This window comes from Neocloeon triangulifer, unplaced genomic scaffold (assembly GCF_031216515.1).
Source record: "Neocloeon triangulifer isolate White Clay Creek 2 clone unplaced genomic scaffold, ASM3121651v1 ptg000012l, whole genome shotgun sequence".
NCBI classification, from domain to species: domain Eukaryota; kingdom Metazoa; phylum Arthropoda; class Insecta; order Ephemeroptera; family Baetidae; genus Neocloeon; species Neocloeon triangulifer.
This window is the reverse complement of record NW_026775554.1, coordinates 4,790,786-4,812,211: the sequence shown is the minus strand read 5'-3', so window position 1 is coordinate 4,812,211 and position 21,426 is coordinate 4,790,786. Positions and strand designations below refer to the sequence as shown.

At 37.0% G+C, this 21,426-nt stretch overlaps 2 protein-coding genes across 4 annotated transcripts; both read right to left on the bottom strand.

The window, feature by feature from the left end:
• Positions 1–2,298: 2,298 nt before the first annotated feature.
• LOC132197100 (annexin B9-like) lies at positions 2,299–4,991 on the bottom strand. Of its 2 annotated transcripts, none has more exons than XM_059620169.1 (7): positions 4,864–4,991; positions 4,160–4,541; positions 4,019–4,098; positions 3,530–3,602; positions 3,055–3,294; positions 2,558–2,739; positions 2,299–2,502 (listed from the first exon to the last, which is right to left on the bottom strand). In XM_059620169.1, exons 1-7 carry the CDS (start codon positions 4,891–4,893, stop codon positions 2,449–2,451), a joined length of 1,041 nt encoding a protein of 346 aa, XP_059476152.1. In that variant the 5' UTR covers positions 4,894–4,991; the 3' UTR covers positions 2,299–2,448. The 2 variants fall into 2 exon arrangements, with proteins under 2 accessions (XP_059476152.1, XP_059476153.1); XM_059620170.1 differs by having other exon boundaries at positions 2,302–2,502; positions 3,055–3,228.
• Positions 4,992–12,566: 7,575 nt separating this feature from the next.
• Positions 12,567–21,278, bottom strand: LOC132198182 (integrin beta-PS). 2 transcript variants are annotated; one of them, XM_059622043.1, is made up of 14 exons: positions 21,104–21,278; positions 18,032–18,203; positions 17,639–17,840; positions 17,356–17,584; positions 17,091–17,175; positions 15,757–15,927; positions 15,434–15,697; positions 15,089–15,376; positions 14,738–14,974; positions 14,393–14,677; positions 14,041–14,173; positions 13,839–13,985; positions 13,550–13,689; positions 12,567–13,491 (listed from the first exon to the last, which is right to left on the bottom strand). In XM_059622043.1, the coding sequence occupies exons 2-14, from the start codon at positions 18,197–18,199 to the stop codon at positions 13,426–13,428; spliced, it is 2,415 nt and encodes an 804-aa protein (XP_059478026.1). In that variant the 5' UTR covers positions 18,200–18,203; positions 21,104–21,278; the 3' UTR covers positions 12,567–13,425. The 2 variants fall into 2 exon arrangements, with proteins under 2 accessions (XP_059478026.1, XP_059478027.1); XM_059622044.1 differs by lacking the exon at positions 17,091–17,175 and adding an exon at positions 16,596–16,680.
• Between the last annotated feature and the right edge of the window lie 148 nt (positions 21,279–21,426).

Sequence of the window (21,426 nt, the reverse complement as noted above, 5' to 3'; positions counted from 1 at the left end):
GGACCAGAATTTCCAGTTTTGTCCTTGAATTTGGCCCATGGAAAATCCGATATCATATTGTTGTATCTTTTCAAAATTCTCATGTGGTCATCATCTAAAATATAAATAAAATTTTAGTACCGGTTTTTAAAGTATTAGGAAATAATTTTAATTTAAAATTTTGCGAATTAAACTGTTTTAATTTTCAATGTTTATTATTATTATTCTGTTAAAATTTAATGGTTCCATTTAATTAAAATAACAAACACTGTTTTTACAATTTTTTGTGCAATATGAGGTTTAAGTTTTAATAATTTTGATTATTACCCACAATAAAATTAAAATAATAATACAAACCAACGTGTTCGTGTTCATAAGAGGTGGGGATCGTCAATGCTATGCATGTAGCAACACCAGGTTGCATTACTCTTAATTGTTCTAGGTGCCACCTGCATATGCAAATGAGATCTAATTCATCTAATTCACTAATGTTGAGCATTGTACAACAGCTTGGCGCCTCTGTAATAAATCCAAAACAATTAATTTTCTAACTATACACTAAAAATTATTTCGTTTTTCACTTCTTATTTGGTTTGCTAAATTTCAATGGCTTCAAAATCAACCATCGTGAACTTTTTAGCATGATGCTGCTAGTTAAAAATTAATTATCCACATCAAAACCAATTTTAATTTGAAACTCACTCACGGTATAGTGTTTATCCGAAGGAATAATTCCGAGCGCGCGCAAAGTCAAGTCACCCGACGCCGATTTTATATAGTTTGTGTTTGAATTGTTTCGGTGCAGCGAAGCATAAGCGGCATAAACATAAACAGCTTGCAAAACGTAAACAAAATTTGAATGCTGCTGCGCTGAGGGTGTTTTCCAAGGAGGTTTCCCTTAAACTCACACTTCAGGGCCGCCCAGGGCATCTCGACGATCCTAGAGGGTGATTTAATAGCGGCCTCTAACGAGGGCCCGAGCAAGAAGTTCTTGGGCCCGAGATAATGCTATTTGCAGCGCTATCTATAGTGATTGTAGTTTTTTACTCTCCATATTTATGAACACCAAAATGTACACATAAATTTTTATAACCCCGCGGCAATAATTTTTGTTCTAAGCGATTTTGCAATTCATAAGTTTGAGTTATACAATTACACTTCATAGAAGTTAAAATATTATATTTTTTAAATAAATTGGGAATTGTGGAAAAATTAAAGAAATTAAAAATCAAAACTTAAGCATAATACCCTTTTCTAGTAAAAAATTCTAATTTAAATCTCTTTTCACGTGTCCCAACTTGTGAGCAGAAGGGAGACTGCCGCCAGAAATCGTGCTATTTTTTCTAGTGAGCGTCAGTCAAATATAAATCGCACCTGAAGCAACACGTTAAAAGTTTGTATGTTCGCGAATATAATTTCAACTTGGCACAAACTACCGCTCGTTGTGCTACACGAACCCATTCACCAGCAAACGGAGGCGTTGCTTCCGCAGAACGCTAATAAGGGTGCATAATAAATCTGATCGCTGCGACGACGCTGAGCCCAAGGCTGTTCTCTGTGTAAATCATCACGCGCGCCTAAAACGCATTCCGCGATGCGAGCCAAATTCCAGTGGCTTTAATCGCACACCCCATCTGAATCTAATTAGCACTGAAGTCTTAAGGGAAATTATATTGCTTTAATTAAAATGCTTCAAAATCTTCAGCTCTATGATCCAAAAATTACTAGTAAAACTATAAAACCAAAAGGTTAATGACGGACGTAGAATATCGCGGAATAATTAAATTTTACTTTTTATTTGATTTAATGGGTTTTATATAAATTCGGATCTAATTACTTTAATTAATTAAACATTTAAAAAATGAATCTAATATTTATTATATTTTAATCTGAAATTCTCATCTACAATTGATGTTCAATTTTTTCAGCGAACTTCTTTGCTCTTTAACTTTCAAATTAAAGTTGTCCTTCATTGCCAATGATTCACGCTTGTTGAAGTCAAGGTCCCTTTTTCCATCGCCGTCTGTTTTCGATTAGCACAATGGGAAAATGCGCGTCTGCCGCCGGTCGTTTCCGCAAAATAGCTCCTCAAGACGAGAAACTCGTCAGATTATTATTTGCACATGTGCGTTCACTTGAAACTTCTAAAGCTTTTTAAGAGGGAGGAAGAGAAAGGTGCCAAAAATTTGTCCCCCGTGACTTTCATTTGTCTGTTAAGATTTTTCTAGACAAAAATATTCTAGGGTTTTTTTATAGGAAATTTGTAAAATTACATAATAATTCTAGGAAAATAAATTAGAAACTGAAATAAATGTAGCCCCAATTTTTTTTAACATTACTATTTATTTTCGGAAAATTTTGTTTATTGCAAATATACAAAGAAACTTTCTGCAAAATTGAAATTTTAATTAAATCAGTGCAAATGACTATTGAAGATTTTCTTCTACCACCAAAACCGTTCTCGCATTTCTAGTAGGAAACCAGGGCGAGCAGCATGCGCCTGTAGTGGCCCAGAGTGTCACCCTGTGTGCAGAAATCACTTTTAAAAATTGCTTGTTCAGAAATTTGAAACACTCACCTCAATCCATTTCTCTAGGGTCTGTCCGTACTGAGCGAGGTACTCCTGTTTAATATCACCGAGGTCGATTTCACTGCGGCTCACAACGATTCTGATCAGGGTGTGATCGTCCGTTCCGAGACCTTTCATCGACTCGTACAGTCGTCGCGCGAAGTAGGCCGGGCGTTTTCGCACAATGCGAACTGAAAACGTATAATGTTTAATTATTTTCGGTTTTATTTTTTAATATATAAGCAGCATAGAAGTTTAAAAAAACTTATTTATAATGTAAGCTGAAGCTTTAAAACTTTTCTTTTATTGTGTTCATTTTAAGTAAATTTGCAAAGATAAAAGAGAAAAGAAGAATTCAAAATTGATATATCAAAAACAAAAATTTAATTAATGAAATTTGAGATTAAAAAATGTTAAAAATAAACTTTATTTTTTTGAGATTAGATTATTATTCTAGCATATTGTTATTTAAAAATTTCTTTTACTATTTTAACAATTTCTTTTACCAATGCTGAGGAAGCCTTTGCGGAGTTTGCCGGAGAAGTGTTGGTCGATGACGGCCTCAATGTCGCGGCCGGTGACGCTGCGGAAGACGCGGAACATGAGGCGCAGGTGGGCGAAGCTGCGGGACGCGAGCACCGAGGCGAAGACGGACTCTTCGGTGGCCCACTCGCTGGCCCCTGCGGCAGGTCGGTTTGAGCTGCACGACAGATTTTCGCCATGCAGGCCCTGCGGCCAGAACACCTCTGCGCGTGCAGCCCAAAACACACGACACACGTTCTTTGCATTCCAAAATAGACGCTTTTTTGTGCAAAGTCGGTGATTTTTAATTAAAATTGACATTTAAATTTAATAACATTTGTTTTTTCCTCCTGACTTATAATTTGAAGCAAAAGCGTCTCATATTTAATTTTTAGGAATTTTCAGGAAATAGGAAATCGAATAAGAATAGAATATGAATAAAAAATTATCAGTATTTACCGGCTGCAGCAAGGGCAAGTGCGTCATCTCTAACAATCTCCTCATTGACGACATCACTTTCATCCCTGGAAGCCTGTACATTTTTCACAATAATATCTTGATTAGGCTTGGAAAAAAACAGGTTTTATCCCGCGAAGAATATACATATATATTTACCACAAATTGAGATAGATATAAAAAATAGAACAATATCACAAACTTCAAGTCTAGAAGTTACTGAATACTAAATTTGTGTGCTTCAAAAAATTTTTTCAAATTTTTGCAAACTAAAATTACAAACTTTGTTATTGTTATCTGATTGGAAATATTAAATTTAATAACCAATCTAAATCAGTAGCTATCTAACAAAATCACCTTTAAAAAAATGTGTTTTGAATTTTGTGAGAAAATTACTATTGGAGCTCATTTAAAATTTCCACTTAAATTAAATAATTTTCAATTTTCCTCGAATATTTAAAGTTTTAGGGACATTTAGAAAAAATCATTTACCGAGCAAAGTCTGACCAGCAAGTTTCGGAACTCTCCTGAGGAATCGTTTTTCAGATCATGCTCCAACGAACGTCCATACACTTGAATATAAAAAAAATCAAATATTTTTTTTGCTTTTTTTATTTAAATTATTTAGTTTACTATTCTCGTATTCAGTGGCGACATCGATTACTCCGAAGTTGCTGAGCGACATGAGCACCTCGACCAGGGATTCTTCATCAGTGAGCAGACCGGAAACGGCCTTTCGCAGCTCGACGGCGTACAACTGACTGATCGGGGTCATCATGGCCACGGTCACGTTCTCCATGTGCCCGGTCAGGTCTTTCTTCAGTCGCCCCACCAAGTCTGTGTCGTAAAGTTCCTTGTAGACTTCGGCGATTTTGAGGCGCTGGCTGACGGTGCGATGGGCAAGGATATCAATGATCGCGTCCTCGTTGGTGCCTTGGCCGCACATTGCCGCTTCCAGTGCGGCAGCGTCGCTGTTTGGGTCGAAACCCTTATATTCCAGCACCGTTGGAACACACTTGAAATTAAAATAATTTCAAAATTGATCAAAAGATTTAAAAAATGCAGTTGTAAATCAAATTTTCATTTCCTATAACTTTAAAAATGGGACAATTTTTATTAGTTGCACATTCAGTTGAATAATGTGTTTCGTTTATATATTCAGCTAGTTTTTAATTCAATTTTACAAAAATCGAAGTTACATTATTCGCCACCTTAACTCAGCATTGTTGTGAATAAACGATTTTAATTTTTAAAAGAGATCTTAATTATTTTATCTGGATTTGTTAGAAAGAATCAAAATTAATAATTAATGTTTAAAACATTCCAAATTTTCTTACATTTTGAGTGGCGTATCTGTGATGAGGCATTTTGCTGTTGCAGGTCTGCGTCTTGGCACCTTTGGCGAGCTATTGAGACGCCGACTCAGGGCAATGCCATTTTATCGGCGCCCGAAGGACCACCAGGCGACTCGAAATCGCTGCTCAAATGCCGATAACGCTCGGCAGCACTTAACATGCATTGCGCAAAGTTGTTTCTCAAAACAACTGTTCTTCTTGACATTTTGCCGCAGAGCTTGGGAAAAAGTTCAGTGGATATAAATTGCCATGTCTGCTGTTGAATCTCATACGGAAAATAAAATAAAAAGAGGAAAGAAAGAAAGAAAGGGTTTGGAATGAAAAAGAGATTCGCACATCCAATTTATCTTTTCGGACTGGCAGACACATCGTCAGTCGTTTCACTGGTGGTCCTCGGCAAACAAATTCCTCCACTTACAACCCGCCAAGACACGATTCTAAACATTGGACCGGAGCAAAAAACTGCTCACTTTGAACAATCTATTTCTGTCTCTTGAGAAAATCGGAATCGGTAGAACCTAAAGTTTCATTCCAGGAGAGAAAGGGTTGCGCAATTTCTTATGTTGGTATACGCAATAACGATAGAGCTTAAAAAGCGTGAAGAGTGGCTTCTTCGTTTAGCTTACCGAGCCTGCTGCAGCTCGGAAAAATATTTACGACACGAGTGAGTAAGAAAATGGGGCCGCGGCTCGCCTCAAATGAAATGCGTAGGTCAACGACTCGCCCAATTCGATCTGCACCGGTCCGGCCTCTCACACTGATTCTAGTGTCTCATGCCAAATTCCACCCTCACGCTACTTTTTTGCACCCTTAATTAATATGTAAAAGGAAAAGGAAATTAAGTAATTAATTAATTAATAAAAAAATCAGAATTTTATATCAAACTATGTTTGTAAGCCAGGAATATTATATAATTTAAAGAAATAATTTGAAGTTTCCAACATTGATGATATTATTTTATTTAAATTTGCAATGAAAATCTATTGAATAATGATTTTTTTTCATTGGATTGAAATATATTATAGATTTTTTTTATTGCTATTATATTATTTTCGCGTTGGCAACCTGCTGAAACGCATCTGGGCGCTCGTTCCTCGATCAATCGCGTTCAATTTGTGAGGGTCAGAGTGAGAGTGACGCAGAAGCCACTTGATATTCGCCTATTTACTTTTGCGGCGCGGCCCCTCGCAGAGGGCAAACATCACGCCACCGGCTTTCGCTGTAAACAAAACAGCGGGCGAGAGAATGATTCATTTTTGCTTGCAAATTTTCTCTCACAGCTTTTTTTTTAATCTGTCGTTTGTTTTTCCCGTCGTGACTTATTTGGCGTGTAATTTTGTAACCAGCCACCCTTCTCAAGATAAAATGTAATAGAAGGAAATACTGATAAAAAAAGCGAGGTAATTGTTCAAACCTGCATGGGTTTGAACGTTTTTTTTTCAGTTCGGAAGTAATACATTATTTTATTGCTTCCTTTTACAAAAGGGAGAACTGAAGCTGACACGTGCACAAACAAAATTCATCATTTTGGTTGTCAAGTTAGTCAAGTGTGGGTTCAAAATTATGCAACATAAAGTCTATTACAAATAATTTTCCTCGTAGGTCTTCCAATCTGGACTCTCTTGATTCGCGTCCCAGCCGTTGGCTATTGCCAATCACGTTGTAGGATTTCTGCAAGCCGCCGTTTGTGACGTAATTAATATGTTACGGAGTTGCCTATGTTTTTTAATGTCGGTAAATTTCATGAGCCTTCCTAAGCTGAGCGCACCTAAATAATAATTAAATATATTTAAATAAATAATTTTATCACCAATAGAATAACTAAAATTGTTAATTTTAAAACAAAGCAACGTGATTTATGATTTTTATGACTCGATTTTGTGATGTGAAATTTTTTTTGCAAGGATGATCATAGAATGTTGTTTTTTTGTAAATAATAAACAACTCACAAAACCCTTCAAGGAAAATTCGATTTTAAATTCAAATCACCATGATCATAGAAGTTAATAATATGAAGAATATAATATTAATAATATTTTTTTCATCTTCTTAGTTAATAAACCAGTTTCCTTCACTCCTTGTTGGAAATGGATTTGCTGAAGTTTTAATTCATTGAAAGCATTTTTCCTTTTTCAAAATGATCATAATAACTAAGAGTAGAAGCAAATTTTCATTATGATCAATAGAGAGAAATCTAATTTCAATATTTCTTTAAAATGATCAATGATCAATAATTTTAATGGTGAGCTTACCGATTGACGTTTTAAAAAACATGATGAAATGAAGTGAGTAGAACTAGAAACGCTCTGTTCTTTCCGTGGCGGCGCCTATTTTATTAGTGCAATGATCTGAGCACTTTTCTTTCTATAAACACAAGACGCTTTCATCAGGCTGGAGGAACGATTTTATTTTAAGAAGGCCTAATTTCCGTTCAGTATTAAACAGAATGTGGGTCGTCCTTCTGGATGACGAATTGATTTTCTGCGGCCTCACAAGTCTGCTGTTGTGCGAAATAACGCATTGGAGGAATTCGCCCTCGACCAACAAGCAAATTAATCTGGCTGCGCGTTCCATACATGTCGCTCTCTCGCATGTACAATAATAACAAAAGCAAAACTGGGTCAACCCGCCCTTTCAGCGCCGTCTCATTCATTCGGCGCCGCCAGTTGAGATTCTGTATTGCATCTCAGCAGTTGGAACTTTCATTTCGGGCTTCACTCAAAATATTGTTGGAAAAAATTTAGGAAATTTAATAAGGTTGAACATAATTTTTGCTTCACAATTTCTCAGCGTCATTATTAAGTGTTTAGAATTTTATAAATTAGAGCCAGAAGATCTTCAACTAATATTATACATCATACAGTATTCACTTAATAATGAGGGGAAATTTTTGTATTTAAAGGTTGTTGAAATTGCACGCAATATTTAACTTAAATGAATTTTCCTGTCACAAAAGCGCAAGTATTGCCTTTGTTTTGGTATCTTTTGGGTTGGATTTAATTATTTGAACACAGAATTTTCACGTCTTGAGAATTACTTTAAGCATGATTAAAATTTTTTGCCAAATTGTGTTTAAACATCAACAGAAAAATTTCAGTTAAGAATTAAACTATTTTCAGTGTCTTTTTAAATCCACTCCAGCTTTATTATTTCATGTGATAATTCTAAAATTCACATTTTGTATGCGAAAATTTATTGTGTCTGCACGATGCAGAAAATCCATGCTTATTTTTTCCTTTGAATAAATTCAAAAAATCAGACTGAAAGACAGGGAAATCTGTGAAGTTTCAGAATTTTGAATGTAAAACTGCGTTCATAGGGAAAAGTTGTTTTGAGATTTATTTAATTAACATTTAATTAAATTAAAAACATAAAAACTTATTTTGTGTTACAATTAATGTTTTTTCTTAATGCAACAAAATCTGAGTCCCAAAAGTCAATATTGTTTTGTGGGGATGTGCCATAGCTGGAATGAAGCAACACAGTTCCGCGTGTATTTCGCAACGGATGCGGCATTGAGCTGCGCAAAACATGATTTGCTTGAATTATTTCGTGGTGTCGCATTCGTCGGTCGTCTGTCATCAGCCAATAATTTTCAGCAGCGAAACATGACGAGTTTCGTTACAAGAAGTCCTTGGCGCGAATTATAATTATAGCCGGCGGGTGCTAATTATCTTGCACTTTGTTCCTCACACTGGGATGGATTCGGTGGCAAAATTAAGCAGCGCGATTGGAGGTGCTCGGAAGTTGAAAGCAGAGCTAGTGCGGTAATGGAATTAAGTGAGCAAGGCCGTCGCCAGCAGTCCTACGAGCTTATGGGGAGAGCAACGTGCAAGGTCGCCAAGAGCGAGGGAACGCGATCAATACGCGCTCCCGCTCCTCAATGGCAAAAATAAAAATACGCCAACACGCGTTCGCGGTCATAATTTGTTGATCTGAAGTTTTTTTTGTAGTGAAAGTAAAATTGTAAAATTAAACTTCATTATTATGAGACTGGTTAAATTTAAAATCAGATATTTAATATATTTTATGAAATTTCTCTAACAAAAGGGATGGTGAAAAAATAACATATAATCGGAAGAAACATTTTGGCTGCAGAGGAATCAAATAACTCTCAAGATTACTCTTTTTTATTTTTTTTTCAAATACCTATATTTTTCATTTTAAAAATAAAAACGGGACGGATAAAATTGTGTGTTTAATGAGATGCATTGGATAGGTTTTATTATTACTTTCTTTTTATTCTGAAAGATCCCAAAGAGTTGTTATATAAGCAAAAAAAATTTTAGCTCTCTGCCAGGACCAATTAAAAAAGTCGCCTGCCGGTCCTAAAAATGAACCATTGCGATAAACTAAACTTACAAATAATCGTTTTGAGAAGACCTTCAGGGACTGACGAGATTTCCCAACAGCTCTGTCTTGCCCCAGGCGGCCCGCGCAGAATCAATCCCTCCAGCTCGGCAACTTTTTTGCAACGCAACGACGCTATCTCATCACTTTTCTTTTTTATTCCTCCTCGCCTGTGAACAAACGACCATTGTTCTTTTCAACCCAATACACACAAACCACCTCGGGGGAGATGAACTTTCTTATTTCTTTTTCACTCGACTGTGTAGAAAAAAGAAGTGAAGAGAACATCTATTACTGAATTCACTTTCTTTTTGTTCTCCAAATTGAGCGATTGTGCTTTTGAAGTCGCGCCCAACGCATAACTCAGATCCGGCGGCGCGTGGTGGACAGAGAGGCGCGATTTATTTTCAGACCACATCACCACACCGGTTCATTCAAAAGCGGCTGCGACGAGATGGGCGTGCTAATTTCCGTCGCGACTACTTCAAAGCTGGAATCCGAGAGGCGCCAAGAATCTCAACATCGCTTTTATGACTCACAATCATAAAAATTAAAATCTGAAATTCCTAAGAAACAAATTTACACAAATTAGCGTAAATTTAAAAGCAAATATGCATATTAGTGGCTTACTTGCTGACTTAAAAATAGAAAAATTGTTAAACATTAAAAGTGAGTAAGCTTTAAAACGTTTATCATTAGGGTTGGATATTAAAAATTAGAGAAATAAACTAATTATGTAATAAACAAAATCTGGATTTGTTGAGAAAGAAAAGTTTTACAATAATATGTGACCCGTACGCCTGGGAAAGGAAAGGTGGGCAACCGGATCGTCAGGCAAGACATGCCGGTTGCATAATATGTCCTTTAAAATTATCCTTTTGTCATACAAATATTTGGTTACCTTTCTTCTAAATAAACATAGAAGGTGAAAATTTGTATAAATCATAAGATTTTAATTATATACCCAAAATTACAAAATGAAAAGAAAATTTACTCCCAAATAGCAGCAAAAATAAAACTGACTCATTTTCAGTGTTTGATTTCATACACCATGTTTCTAAAACTCCACAGATCGTCGGGTAGATCCGGTTTTGCCGTCATTTAAACGTAAAATTCTTTTAAAATTCCTAACAACGGAGTCACAAAGACAGATTTTGCATCACTCTCATGACATGCTCAATTCTGGAGAGATGCATAATATAATCTTGGATCCGTTCACGAGTCGTCCTTGATGCGTAAGAGTGAACAAGCAGCCTCAACATTGCCATGCGAGGGAGGCCACTCGGGTCGACCAAAATACCCAACTTTGGCTCTCGGCCACTTTTTGATTTTTTGGAGACAGCTCTTGAGCAGAGAGCAAAGGTGCTTTGCTCCCGCAGGTGCGAACACTAACGATCACGCGCGACAAAACGTGCTCGCTGCTCCATTAACGACTTTAGTCTCATCAACATTTTTTCCAACGTAATCTTCAGATTTTCACTGAGTGAGAATCGGACGCGCGTAAAAAAAATATGATGCAATGCGGCTTGTTTTTGACCCCCCAAAACTACGCATCAACTGATGCAAGCGTAAAATATTGATCAACAGCCCCGATTTGCGTCGCTCCCCTCACGCCCACGGGGTTTGTGAAAATTGTATGGTCCGGGTCAGGTTTTCCCTTTTGTTTATTAGATTTAAATAGAAACAAAAGAAGGAAAGGGAATTACAAAAGTTCTTTGTGCTGAGCTATTTAAAAAGTGGATATTAGGAACCGCGTGACTGGACTTATTGACGAGGGATTAATTTTATTTTTGTAATAAATATTTCAAATATTTACATACAAATATAATATTTTTTAATACATGAATATACTAAACGACAAACGAAAATATTATGATTTTTTTGCGTATTTTTCCAAATTGTTACAATCAAATCACATTTCAATGATATAAACATTATTTTTTAAAGTAAAATTATGATCAAGAGAGTTGATTTATTCTCAGCATGAGTATGAATTTAAAAACGTCTTTTCCTCAATAGATATTTTGGTATTTTAATGAAAATAAGTTGATTTATTTGTGTTTTCTAACGGAATTGTTAACGATGAGTTTGATTTTTTTTTTTATTAAATTGTAAATAAGGTTACAAAACAAAAAACACAATATATCAGTTGCAATATTGCTCCTTCCATCGGGAAAAATTTTGGCTGTTGAATTTCAACACAAAATCTCCAAGGAGTCCTTGTGATTTTTCAAACAAGACGTGATAAAAGTGTTTTAATTTTAACTTTACAGGAGAGAGCGAAGAAAGAGTCGTAAAACAGCTCAGATTATCACGTCTCGGCTGTGAAATTCAAAACACACCAGTTGGGCTTGATGATTTTTTTCCTTTTCATTCTCAAGGGGATAATTGGACACTCGGTTGCAGCAGGTTCTCTGCTTTCGCCTTCACCTCTTAATGGGGCATTTTGCATGCGCGAGTTGTGTACAAAAATAAATCGCACCAGGGTCTAATTTTAACTATGGTGGCGCGATGCATGTGCCCCGCGATGTGGGTCAAAAGCTGCGACCTTTGCGCGACCACCCCAGCAGCGGAGTGAGATTGTGACCTCGCAACTTAAAGAACCTTTCTTTCCTTCTTTCATCTCAGCACGATAAGAAATAAAAATAAACTTAACGTACGTGACTAGCCTTAATTACACAAAATTTGCATTTCTTATTGTGGCCAAACCAAACCAATGGCAAAGTCATGTATAATCGTGTAAAATATCATACCATGGATATATTATGTTGAATTAAAAATGTCATTTATTTCTACCTAATAACCAACAAAAACTAAAGCAAACAAAAATAAAAATTATGAATTTTGTTGCAGAAATTGAATTCACAATAATATGAATTTAAAAAAATAAAATCTAAAAATTATTTAAAATTTATTTAGGATTCAATTCCAACGAAAATTGAAGTATAAGAAATAAGATACTGAGAAAGGAATTAAATAAGAAGTTTTAGTTGCCCTTGAAGTGGTGAATGAGTCCAATTTTCGGCACCAATCGGGGAAGGCAAAGAAGTGTTTCAAGGTTCATCGGAATCAAAAAACAATTCTGGGTTCGTCGCTCGTGGTTCAAATTTTTCATCGGCTAAGTCAAAACAAGAGTGCCGCTCGACCCATTGGGCACTGATCCCAGCCAGCAGCTGTGCAACATCTCCCGGATCGCGAGACGTCTGACCTTGCTGATTTTGCACTCGTTTTCGCCAATTAATCAGCAAGTCTCTTCTCTAGATAGACGTGCTTCAGCACTTTGCAGTCAAAACAAATTCCAACGCTGCTTGGAATGAAAGGCGAAATAATTATTTTCTCATTAATACTTTATTTTTTATACAGATTCGTAAAATTCATTGTGCTCAAACATTCATCTCCTTTTTTATTCGGAGTAAACTAAATTAGTCTTTGATTTTAAAATTCAGTTAATTTAGAGTAAAAACATACCTCAGTAAATCGTTCAATTTTTAAAATTAGCACCTTTTTGTGTTAACATATAAGTTCAGACGGAAGGGTATACTGTGCATTCAAAAGAGAGAAATCACAAAAACAATTTGAATCATCCTCTGAGGACTTAAATTTAAAATAAGATCCTGCTATCTTCGAGTCAACTGCTGGCAGTGAGTTTTCAATTCTCTTGCACATTTTCCTCAGCAAGACAAGAACCTCTGCTCTAAATATAATGCTAGACATACATTCCATTCCATTCAATAATAATTCATGCAAAACTCTTACAAAATATATATCGAAACGACACGGATGGCAATAATTAGACAAAATTCTAATTTTTGTTACAACAACACGATTTAGTAAGTATATAGTCCAATTTTTAGTCTTTCTCTTAGGACAGAAAGTTTCCTCTAAGGCAATTCATTTAGCTGCACGTGTAAAGCACGTTTCATCGGAGGCACTCCTCAAATATTGTTTAAAGGCGTTTACAATAATACAAATACCGTTTTAGAACAAAAATGGCACTGAAGACAATAAATTACCTCGAAAAAATAATGCAGAGATGAAAAATAACGAGTAATAATTGACTGAGGGAGAGCGCAAGTATTTAGTTATTCTTAACCTGCATAAGCACCTGACAACCTAATCGACGCACACACTGACTATCAAACCAAATTAGAATTTAGGCAACACAATTGCAATTAGTCATTAAAAATGTTTAATTCACTTCCCGGCATAAGTGGGATTCTTGAAGGTGGACGTCGCCTGCTTATAGATGGGATTCTCACCCTAAGAGAGGAAGGAAATAATAAATTTTTACTTAAAAAAATGTTTCTTTTGAACTTACTGTATCCCATTTGGCCATCATGCGTTCGTTTTCAAACTTGGCAAACTCGCGTCTGTCATGGATTGTGGTAAGAAGCTTCCACAAGAGCAGAAGAGCCAGACCAATTAGCACGATTGCTCCAATCACACCCAATACAATACCTGGAACAAATGAAGTTATAAAAATTAATGTTCAATGCAAACAATTTATAGATTTTAATCTTCAATAATTATGCTGATTGAGACAAATAAAAGATTATTTGACAAAAATTAAAGATAAAAATACATAAATTTTAGAATTGAATCAGTACCAAGGATGTAGATCTGAGGAGGGCAGTCACGGTGTTCCTGGGCGCGCACCACAATCTTTCCGGCCTCGTCCCACGAGTACACGTAGGCAAAGCGGCAATCGTCCTCATCGTAAAACCGGCACAGGTACTCATCCTCCTCTTCATTAGCTGAGTAGTAAGATATTTAAAAATCTGCACAATTTGTGAAGTTTTGACGTCTCACCAGTGACTTCGTCAACAACCGAAGGTACAAAAGTTGTGCAATTTTGTCTGCAAGCCTCCTCGTCAAAAGACCCAGTCTTGTAAACCTGGCACTGAACGCATTCCTTAAACTCGTTGCAGCGACCGGTGCAAGTCTGAAATTTTTTTTCAATTTATAATTTTATCCCATTTGCTTTTCACGAATTAAGAATAAAAAAGGGAAATTTTAAAATTTAAAAAAAGAAGTTAAACTGAAATAAATTGGTTCTTAATATGATAAGATCAAAATTGAAAAGTATATCATTGAGGCTATTTAACTTCAATGTTTGCAAAAAAAAAAAAAAAAAAAAAATGAGTTATTAAGTGATTCTCACATTGCACTTCTCGCAGTAGCGTCCAAAGTATCTGCCCTTTTCAGCATCTTCAAAGCACTTGCAGACGCCACACTCGCAAGAACCCTTGCCAGAACAGATCTCTCCTCCTCCAGGTGGAATACAGGTGTCTTGTGAGATTTTGCAGTCGCAAGACTTGCCTGTCCAGCCAGCGTTGCACTGGCAAGAGCCGCAGACACAGGTACCATGGTCCGGCCCTGAGCACAGCAGACCGTTGTGTCTGTCGCACGAGAAGTTGTCACACTCGCAGAAAGGACCAGAGATGCTCTTCAAAATTATAAAATTTTAATTAGTTAACCTCGCAATTAAAGTTTACTTCCAACTAACCTCTTCTGGGTTTTGTCTGGCTTCACATTCGCAAACACCACAGACGCAGCTGCCTCGACCTGAACAGTCGACCGTAGTGTAGTTGTCGGGTCTGCAGCTGGAGGTCAGATCCTTGGTGCCGTGGGCGTTCTCACTGTTGCACTCACATTTACGGCCAAAATGAGAATCGTCACATTCACAAACGCCACACTTGTAGGTGCCCGAGTACGAGCACTCCTTAGCATTCTGCTTGTAGCCCTGAGGAATTATTTTTCATGAAATAATATTTCTTGTGCAAAATACAGTTAAAATATAACGAATTAAATTAAGTAAAGTTTTGCTGTTTTTGAGACATATTAGACATCAACATACGGGATTCCCAGGGTTTTCGCAGGGACAGTCGCACAGCATTTCCAAATCAACAATGAGACTCTCGTTGATGCCGACTGGATAGACCTGCAGGATCTGATTCCACTCTTTGCGGTCCTTGGGGCAGCTGGTCACCTCGATCTCAATCACGAAGCTCACTTTCGTGCCAACTTTCAGCCCGTCACACTTGTTGGTCTGCTTCAGAGGGCCAGGGGTCAGGCAACTCGAGTAGTAGGTGACCTTGACAGCACTTGTGGCGTTGTCCTTGATTTCAACGGACGAGGAGATTTTCTATAAAATGGATATTTTTTTATAAAATTAATTTCTTTTTCTCTTTTTTTAACTTACGCCATATTGCTCCCTAACAAGTTCAACCACGTTAGCAGAATCGTCGGAAAGAGTTCCGGAAGAGGCGCCTTCAATGTTGTCCTTGAGTTTGTCATAGATGTTGATCTGGTTGGCTGTGACGGCAAAGATGACGTTGATTGCGTTCTGCTTGACCTTCAGGTTGACCTGCGAGATGGAGGGATAGTCCTGCAGGGTCGAGTGGGTGTACATGCCAGCCTGGTCCAAATGGCACTCGCCATCGTTTGGCTTCACAATTCCACCAAGCTGTCAAAAAATTCGTTTTTTTGAAATACTAAACTTTAAAATAAAAAGTGGTAGAGTACTTTTCCATCTCCAGCGTAATGGAATCCAGCATCTGTTGAGAAAACCAAGAGACGTCGGGCCTTTTCACGCCATCCAATCTGATCACGGCAGACGACAGCCTGCATGATGGCGTCAAAACCTCCCTCTGGAGCGTCAAGGTTGCCAGAAACGGCCGCCTTTTTCACTTCACCCTGATAAAGAAATTAAGATGTTAGGCAAAACGAACGGTTTTTCTACAAAAGTGAAGCCAGCACCACTCATTACAAATCACTCCAGTCTTTAACGTTCAGATGCAAAATTTAAAAGCTCAAGAAATCTGTTGTTCTTTTGACATTTAAATTAAATTTAAAAAACTCAATTTTTAAAATAATTCTTTTAACTTATTGGTAAAAAGATTTATCCAGGTAATAAAAGAAAGTAATTACTTTTAATGTAATAAATATATTATAAATTTTAATGCTTTTAAGATTCAAATTTTAATATTAAAAAATGTTAAAAATTAGTGCTGGTTAAATTGTTAATTAGTGACACACAATCACAATTAATACTCTTAAGAAACACGAAAATTACACTCATTTTAATTAATCAAACTACTGTTCTTAATACACTTCATTATTGACGCAATTGAACTTTTGGATTTGATTACAACACTCGTACTCGACACAACAATTAACTTCATATATGAGACAAACACAAATACGTGGGAATCTAAAAAGCAACATTCGCCCCGCCACCGACAAAATACCACACAATATCATGCAAAAGAACCAAAGACAGACACAGGGAAGCGATGGAGCAAAATAGAAAATCTCAAAATAATATAATTATCACACTCGGTGAGTCATGTGGATGAACTTACGGCAAACCGACCGGTGTCCTGGCTCAAGGACATTACATTATGATAACCGTAAGGTGCAGCACAACCTGTGCATGGCTGCTCGAGACTGAGAAGAAAAAACAGTGCTGTAGAAACTGTACAAAATGGATTCGGGCAGTTTTCCCTCGAGAACAACGTATTTACATAAGGAGATAACCTAATTAAATGTGTTTAAATTTAAGTGTGTGTGAGATTCCAGGTCAGATTTTCAGCCATCCTCAAAAAAGCAACTAGTCTATGGCTGAGGAGGCTGAGAATCGGCGTGTCAGAGAACACAAACATATAGAAGAGAGGCAGGAAATAATAGAGTGAACATGAAACACGCTTAAAATAAATTTCTATGATGGCGGCAATTGTGGCTTTTGGTCCAGTGTGTGTTGAGCGTGTATGTGTGCGTGACCACCACCTCTGAACATTGCGAAACTATTCCAATTGGAAAGGGGCACATGAACTGACAAAGTGAGTTCTCAGACTTACAGCAAACCTGCCAGTGTCATCATCAAGGGTCATGTGGTTACGGAAACCGTACGGCGCTTCGCAACCATCGCACGGTGCCTGTAATCTTTAGGGCCAACAAATTTTCAAACTCTGTATTTTGTTTTTAGCAAATGTGTATCTCTTAAATGTGCAGGACTCTCGGGGTTTAAAAAAATTATTATCAAAATCATTTAAACAAATCCACTAGTCAAATTAAAAATCAACTAGTGAATTTTTTTCCTTTTTTTATAAATAAAAAACTCACTTCTTGGGGACAGTGCTCACGTAAGGCATGACCACTTTGTCGACGAAGCTCCCGAAGCCAAGACGGAAGTTAGAAGTTATGTTCTGCATAGCCTCGGCCAGCAAGTCTCCAAGTTCGGACAGCTTGTCCTTGTCATCCTCCATGGACTTGGACAAGTCCATCAAATAATAAAGGTCAACCGGATAATCTTCGGCCTGTGCGTAGTCCATTGTGAAGCGGTACGCCTCGGCTGGAGGAAAATCAAATTTTACTTTGTTCAGTGGAAAATAAAGTTCTTCAGTACCTATTCGGAGTTTAAGGCTGACCCTCTGCGGGTGTACCTGCACCGACTCGGAACCTTCTTTGGCTTTGGACAGCTCCTTGGACATGAGTACAGTGTACACATTGTCAGGGTTGACGATGAATTCCCGCTTGCATTGGAACTTGCTGCGGTCACTTCCTTCTGGCTGGAAGCAGCGTTTCACGTTGGTTCCATTGCCGAAATTCTGGAAACACATAAATTTTTTTCAAATGCATTTTATTTTTCCTCAATCAAAAGCATAATACAATAAAAAATAAAAAATAAAAATTTTTGAAGGTTTTAAAAAGTTTAAAATTAATTTAAACATAACAAAACTAAAAAAATTGGTGAAAGTGAAGAAAATAAAATTTTTATAAATTAAAAAATAGGACTTACCGGCTGTGAGCACCAGGCGCAGGTGGGCGTTTGGATGCAATCTCCGCAGGTCTGTTTTGAGACGCAGGGGTTCTGCACGACCAATTTTTCGGGTGCGAGGATCTGCTGCTGCTGGTGTGAGGCGCCAACCCAGAGGAGCAGAAGAGACGCGAGCAAAAAGTGCTTCATGGCTCTGCAACAAAACAAGGGCGCTTGTTGTAGTGATCAGAGAGCAAGCGTGGAGCGTGGGTGCCAAAAAAAAGCCTTCCAACTACGCTTGGACTCGGCTTATCTGACTAAGTCAAGTAATAACGACCAGCAGGCCGACGAGGGATGAGAATGGAAGCGAGAGAGAGATCAATCGATTACGGCGCACAGGGGCCAAAGTTGATTGATGCTGGCATGGCGACCGGCTCATTTGTTACAAAGGTGTCAAAATGACGATTTATTACAATTTTATATGACTATCTTTATATCATATCTTCAAGACTATAGCTACAAAATAATAAATAAATCATCATTAAATTTTTATATTGCAAAACTTTTGTATCTGATTATTCGTATATTTTTTCAAGAGAACGTGGGAAAACAATAATGCTTTACAAAAATTTAAAATGCCACAAACTTTTAAATTTTAAATCAGAAATTTTTATCTCAGCACAGCAATAATTTTTATTGTGATTGATCTGATTTTATTAAATTCAAATGCAAACATTTTCTTATAAAAAAGGTGAAATTTATTCAGAAAACTAAAATTGATTTTAACTTTTTCATTTAGACCTCTGCAGATTTTTTTTTAATATAATTTTTTGCTTCTAATCGGTTGATACAAAAATTATTAAATTAATAATAATTAACATTGATGAATTTTTTTATTTCCAATAACGTTGAATTTATAAAACCGTAATGTGAGGCAGGTCAAGGCTGCAAGCCATTTAAAGAAAGCGAACATAAAAATATTCTCAACTTTTACAATTGCGATTAATGCGATTCCAGCAACTTTCTTTCCGCTCTGAATTTTAGGAAATCAACTTTGTCAAATGCGGAAGCTCTTAATGGGCAGATAAGACTCATCGAATTGTTTTGCAAGTGTTTTTTTTAACAGAGATTGAGTGTTGAGCACCGCGAGACGTCATCTCGCGACGTCGCGTTCTGAGAAAATGCACCGCGAGTGAATCTCGCGTCTCGAATCGTGACGTCGATCGGTGGCTTTCCGAGAGCCAAGTGGGCGGTCGACGTTGCCAAGCCTCCCGTTTCCAAGTGCAAAGGTACGGCCTGTCCTTATAAGGACACCATCTCTCAGGCCGACCGACCGACCGTCCACTAGTTGTTTCAAAACGAGATCCATTGTGACAAAAAAGTCGGACGGGTAATTCAACAAGCGGCACCAAAACGGGAGCAACGCGATTGAGAGAAGGAAAAATAAATCAACCTCAGATCGCAAACAAAGAGAATTGAATTGATTGATTTCCTTCCAAAACAATGGGACAAATGAAACTGAACAAAATTAATATTGCAGTGGAAGCAGAAGAAGTGTGGGTGCGAGGGAGAAGAGAAAAGAGGTGGTTACACTTGGCGCCGAAGCAGCCAACACGCGTCGAATTATTTTTAAATTCGCCGCTGGCACAACGACCGACAAAATTTATTTAAACTCGCGCTAAACTTTCGGACATTAATAGGTTAAAAAATGATTAAAAAAAAAAATTGTGTTGCACAATAAGTTTTAAAATGAGAATTCGGTTTTCATCGACTTTTTGAGGAATTTTCGGCTTTTTTTATTATTTTTAGTTACAAAAAGATTAAAATAGATCTGTATTATTTTTTTTTATAAAACAAATAAATTAATCAAAAAACCACAGAGGAAAAAGCAATATTAAGTTCAACAAAATCTATTATTGATTGCTGAATGTGGTCAAATTTTTTTATTAAATTTATTTTTCATGTCCGCAAACGGCGCAAACTGTAGTTGTAAAATAAAGAAGCGTTTGTAAAAAACAAGGAGAAGCCTGTTTTATTTTCATCAGAAATATCTCTGCCAAATGGAATTTCGGATTTTCAGATGTAAGAAAATCATTTTTTTTTTAATTCAATGTAATTTAATATTAAATTTTTAGCACGTAGGAATTCTTGATTGTTATACTTTGTGATCCGCGTTGAATATTTATGAAAAAAATGTTGGCGTCGAGAGCATCTCTCTTGGTATAAAACACTATCGCATATCCGGCGCTCGTAAAAATTCAGGACCCACATCTTTGTACTTTTTAATTCCGTGTTGGGCTTTTCGTCTCCTTGGCTCTTGTGTAGGTAAAGCCTGCGTTGGGTGTAGAAAAAGCGAAGGGGGCCTGAATCAACAACGTCGGGTGTTTTACATGCAGGATGTGTGGCCTGCGCGCACGAAAAGCAACATCTGCAGGCAATACTGCCGTGCCTGCGTCCGATTTCACTCTCGGCACAATTCTTTGTCAAATTTTGTGTACTTAAAGTTCTGTAGGACAATATTTGGGAAACAATACAAGTTAAGAAAATAAAATTGAATGGATAAATTTTAACTGAAGGTATTTTGTTTAAATTGAAAAAATTGAGTTAATATCCTAAATTTCTTTATTTATCTTGAACTTAATTTTTTTTTTAATTTTGTTAACTTGAGGATTGCACTAATATGATATAATTAAAATCAATTGAAACAACACATTAATTAAGATTCAAGCATGATCATAAAAAATAGCGCCGAATTTATAGTGCTTAGTTTCTTGCACGCTTGAAAATTATTGTCTGCCATTCAAATTAATAAGTGAAGCTTCTGAATTATTTTTAATAGAACAAACTTTAATTTATGAATATTGTAAACAATAGAAAGTTGAGAGATTAAATGTTTTGACCAAAATGTTGTATTTTTTGGCCCTAAAATTACAATGTCGTCTGTGTTTTTTTTAAATGAATCGCGGAGAACTTTGTTTGACTGAACTCGAGCGAGCGCTAAAATAGAGAAAAAGAGTCATCTGGCCTCGTCAGCCGCACGAATACATCATAGGCGGACACCCCCCGTCCGAGTGTCTCTCTCGGCCCGAATTCGCCCCAAATGCCGATACTCACAGGCTTTTTTCTGATGGCACTGCTGAATTTTCGATGTGCACGGCTGAAATGTCACGAAAAGAGCCGCACTCGCATTATCCCGCGGCGACAATCAATGGGCAAAGTGACCGCTGCTCTTGCCTTGCTCCTTTCCTTGCTTGGGTTTACTTCTTGCTTGACTCACTCATTAGAAGGAAAAAATATGCCCAGCATGACGTCACCGCGACCCATCCACCCGTGCCACAGCCCTACTCTCGAAGAAGCGGCAGACAGAAGCCATCTGTTGTCATAGAAATGAACGAGAGCCAAGTTATTTCAGTAGGGTGTAAATAAAGGAGTTGATA

Excerpts from the sequence above, each read along its gene's own strand:
- LOC132197100 (XM_059620169.1), bottom strand. The coding sequence starts at position 4,893 with ATGCCTCATCACAGATACGCCACTCAAAAT. Across the intron at positions 4,099-4,159 it reads CGCCACTGAATACGAGAATA|TGTATGGACGTTCGTTGGAG; the intron begins GTAAACTAAATA and ends TTTATATTCAAG. Across the intron at positions 2,740-3,054 it reads CAAAGGCTTCCTCAGCATTG|TTCGCATTGTGCGAAAACGC; the intron begins GTAAAAGAAATT and ends ATACGTTTTCAG.
- LOC132198182 (XM_059622043.1), bottom strand. The coding sequence starts at position 18,199 with ATGAAGCACTTTTTGCTCGCGTCTCTTCTGCTCCTCTGGGTTGGCGCC. Across the intron at positions 14,975-15,088 it reads GCGAAAACCCTGGGAATCCC|GGCTACAAGCAGAATGCTAA; the intron begins GTATGTTGATGT and ends ATAATTCCTCAG. Across the intron at positions 13,986-14,040 it reads GGTTGTTGACGAAGTCACTG|CTAATGAAGAGGAGGATGAG; the intron begins GTGAGACGTCAA and ends CTTACTACTCAG.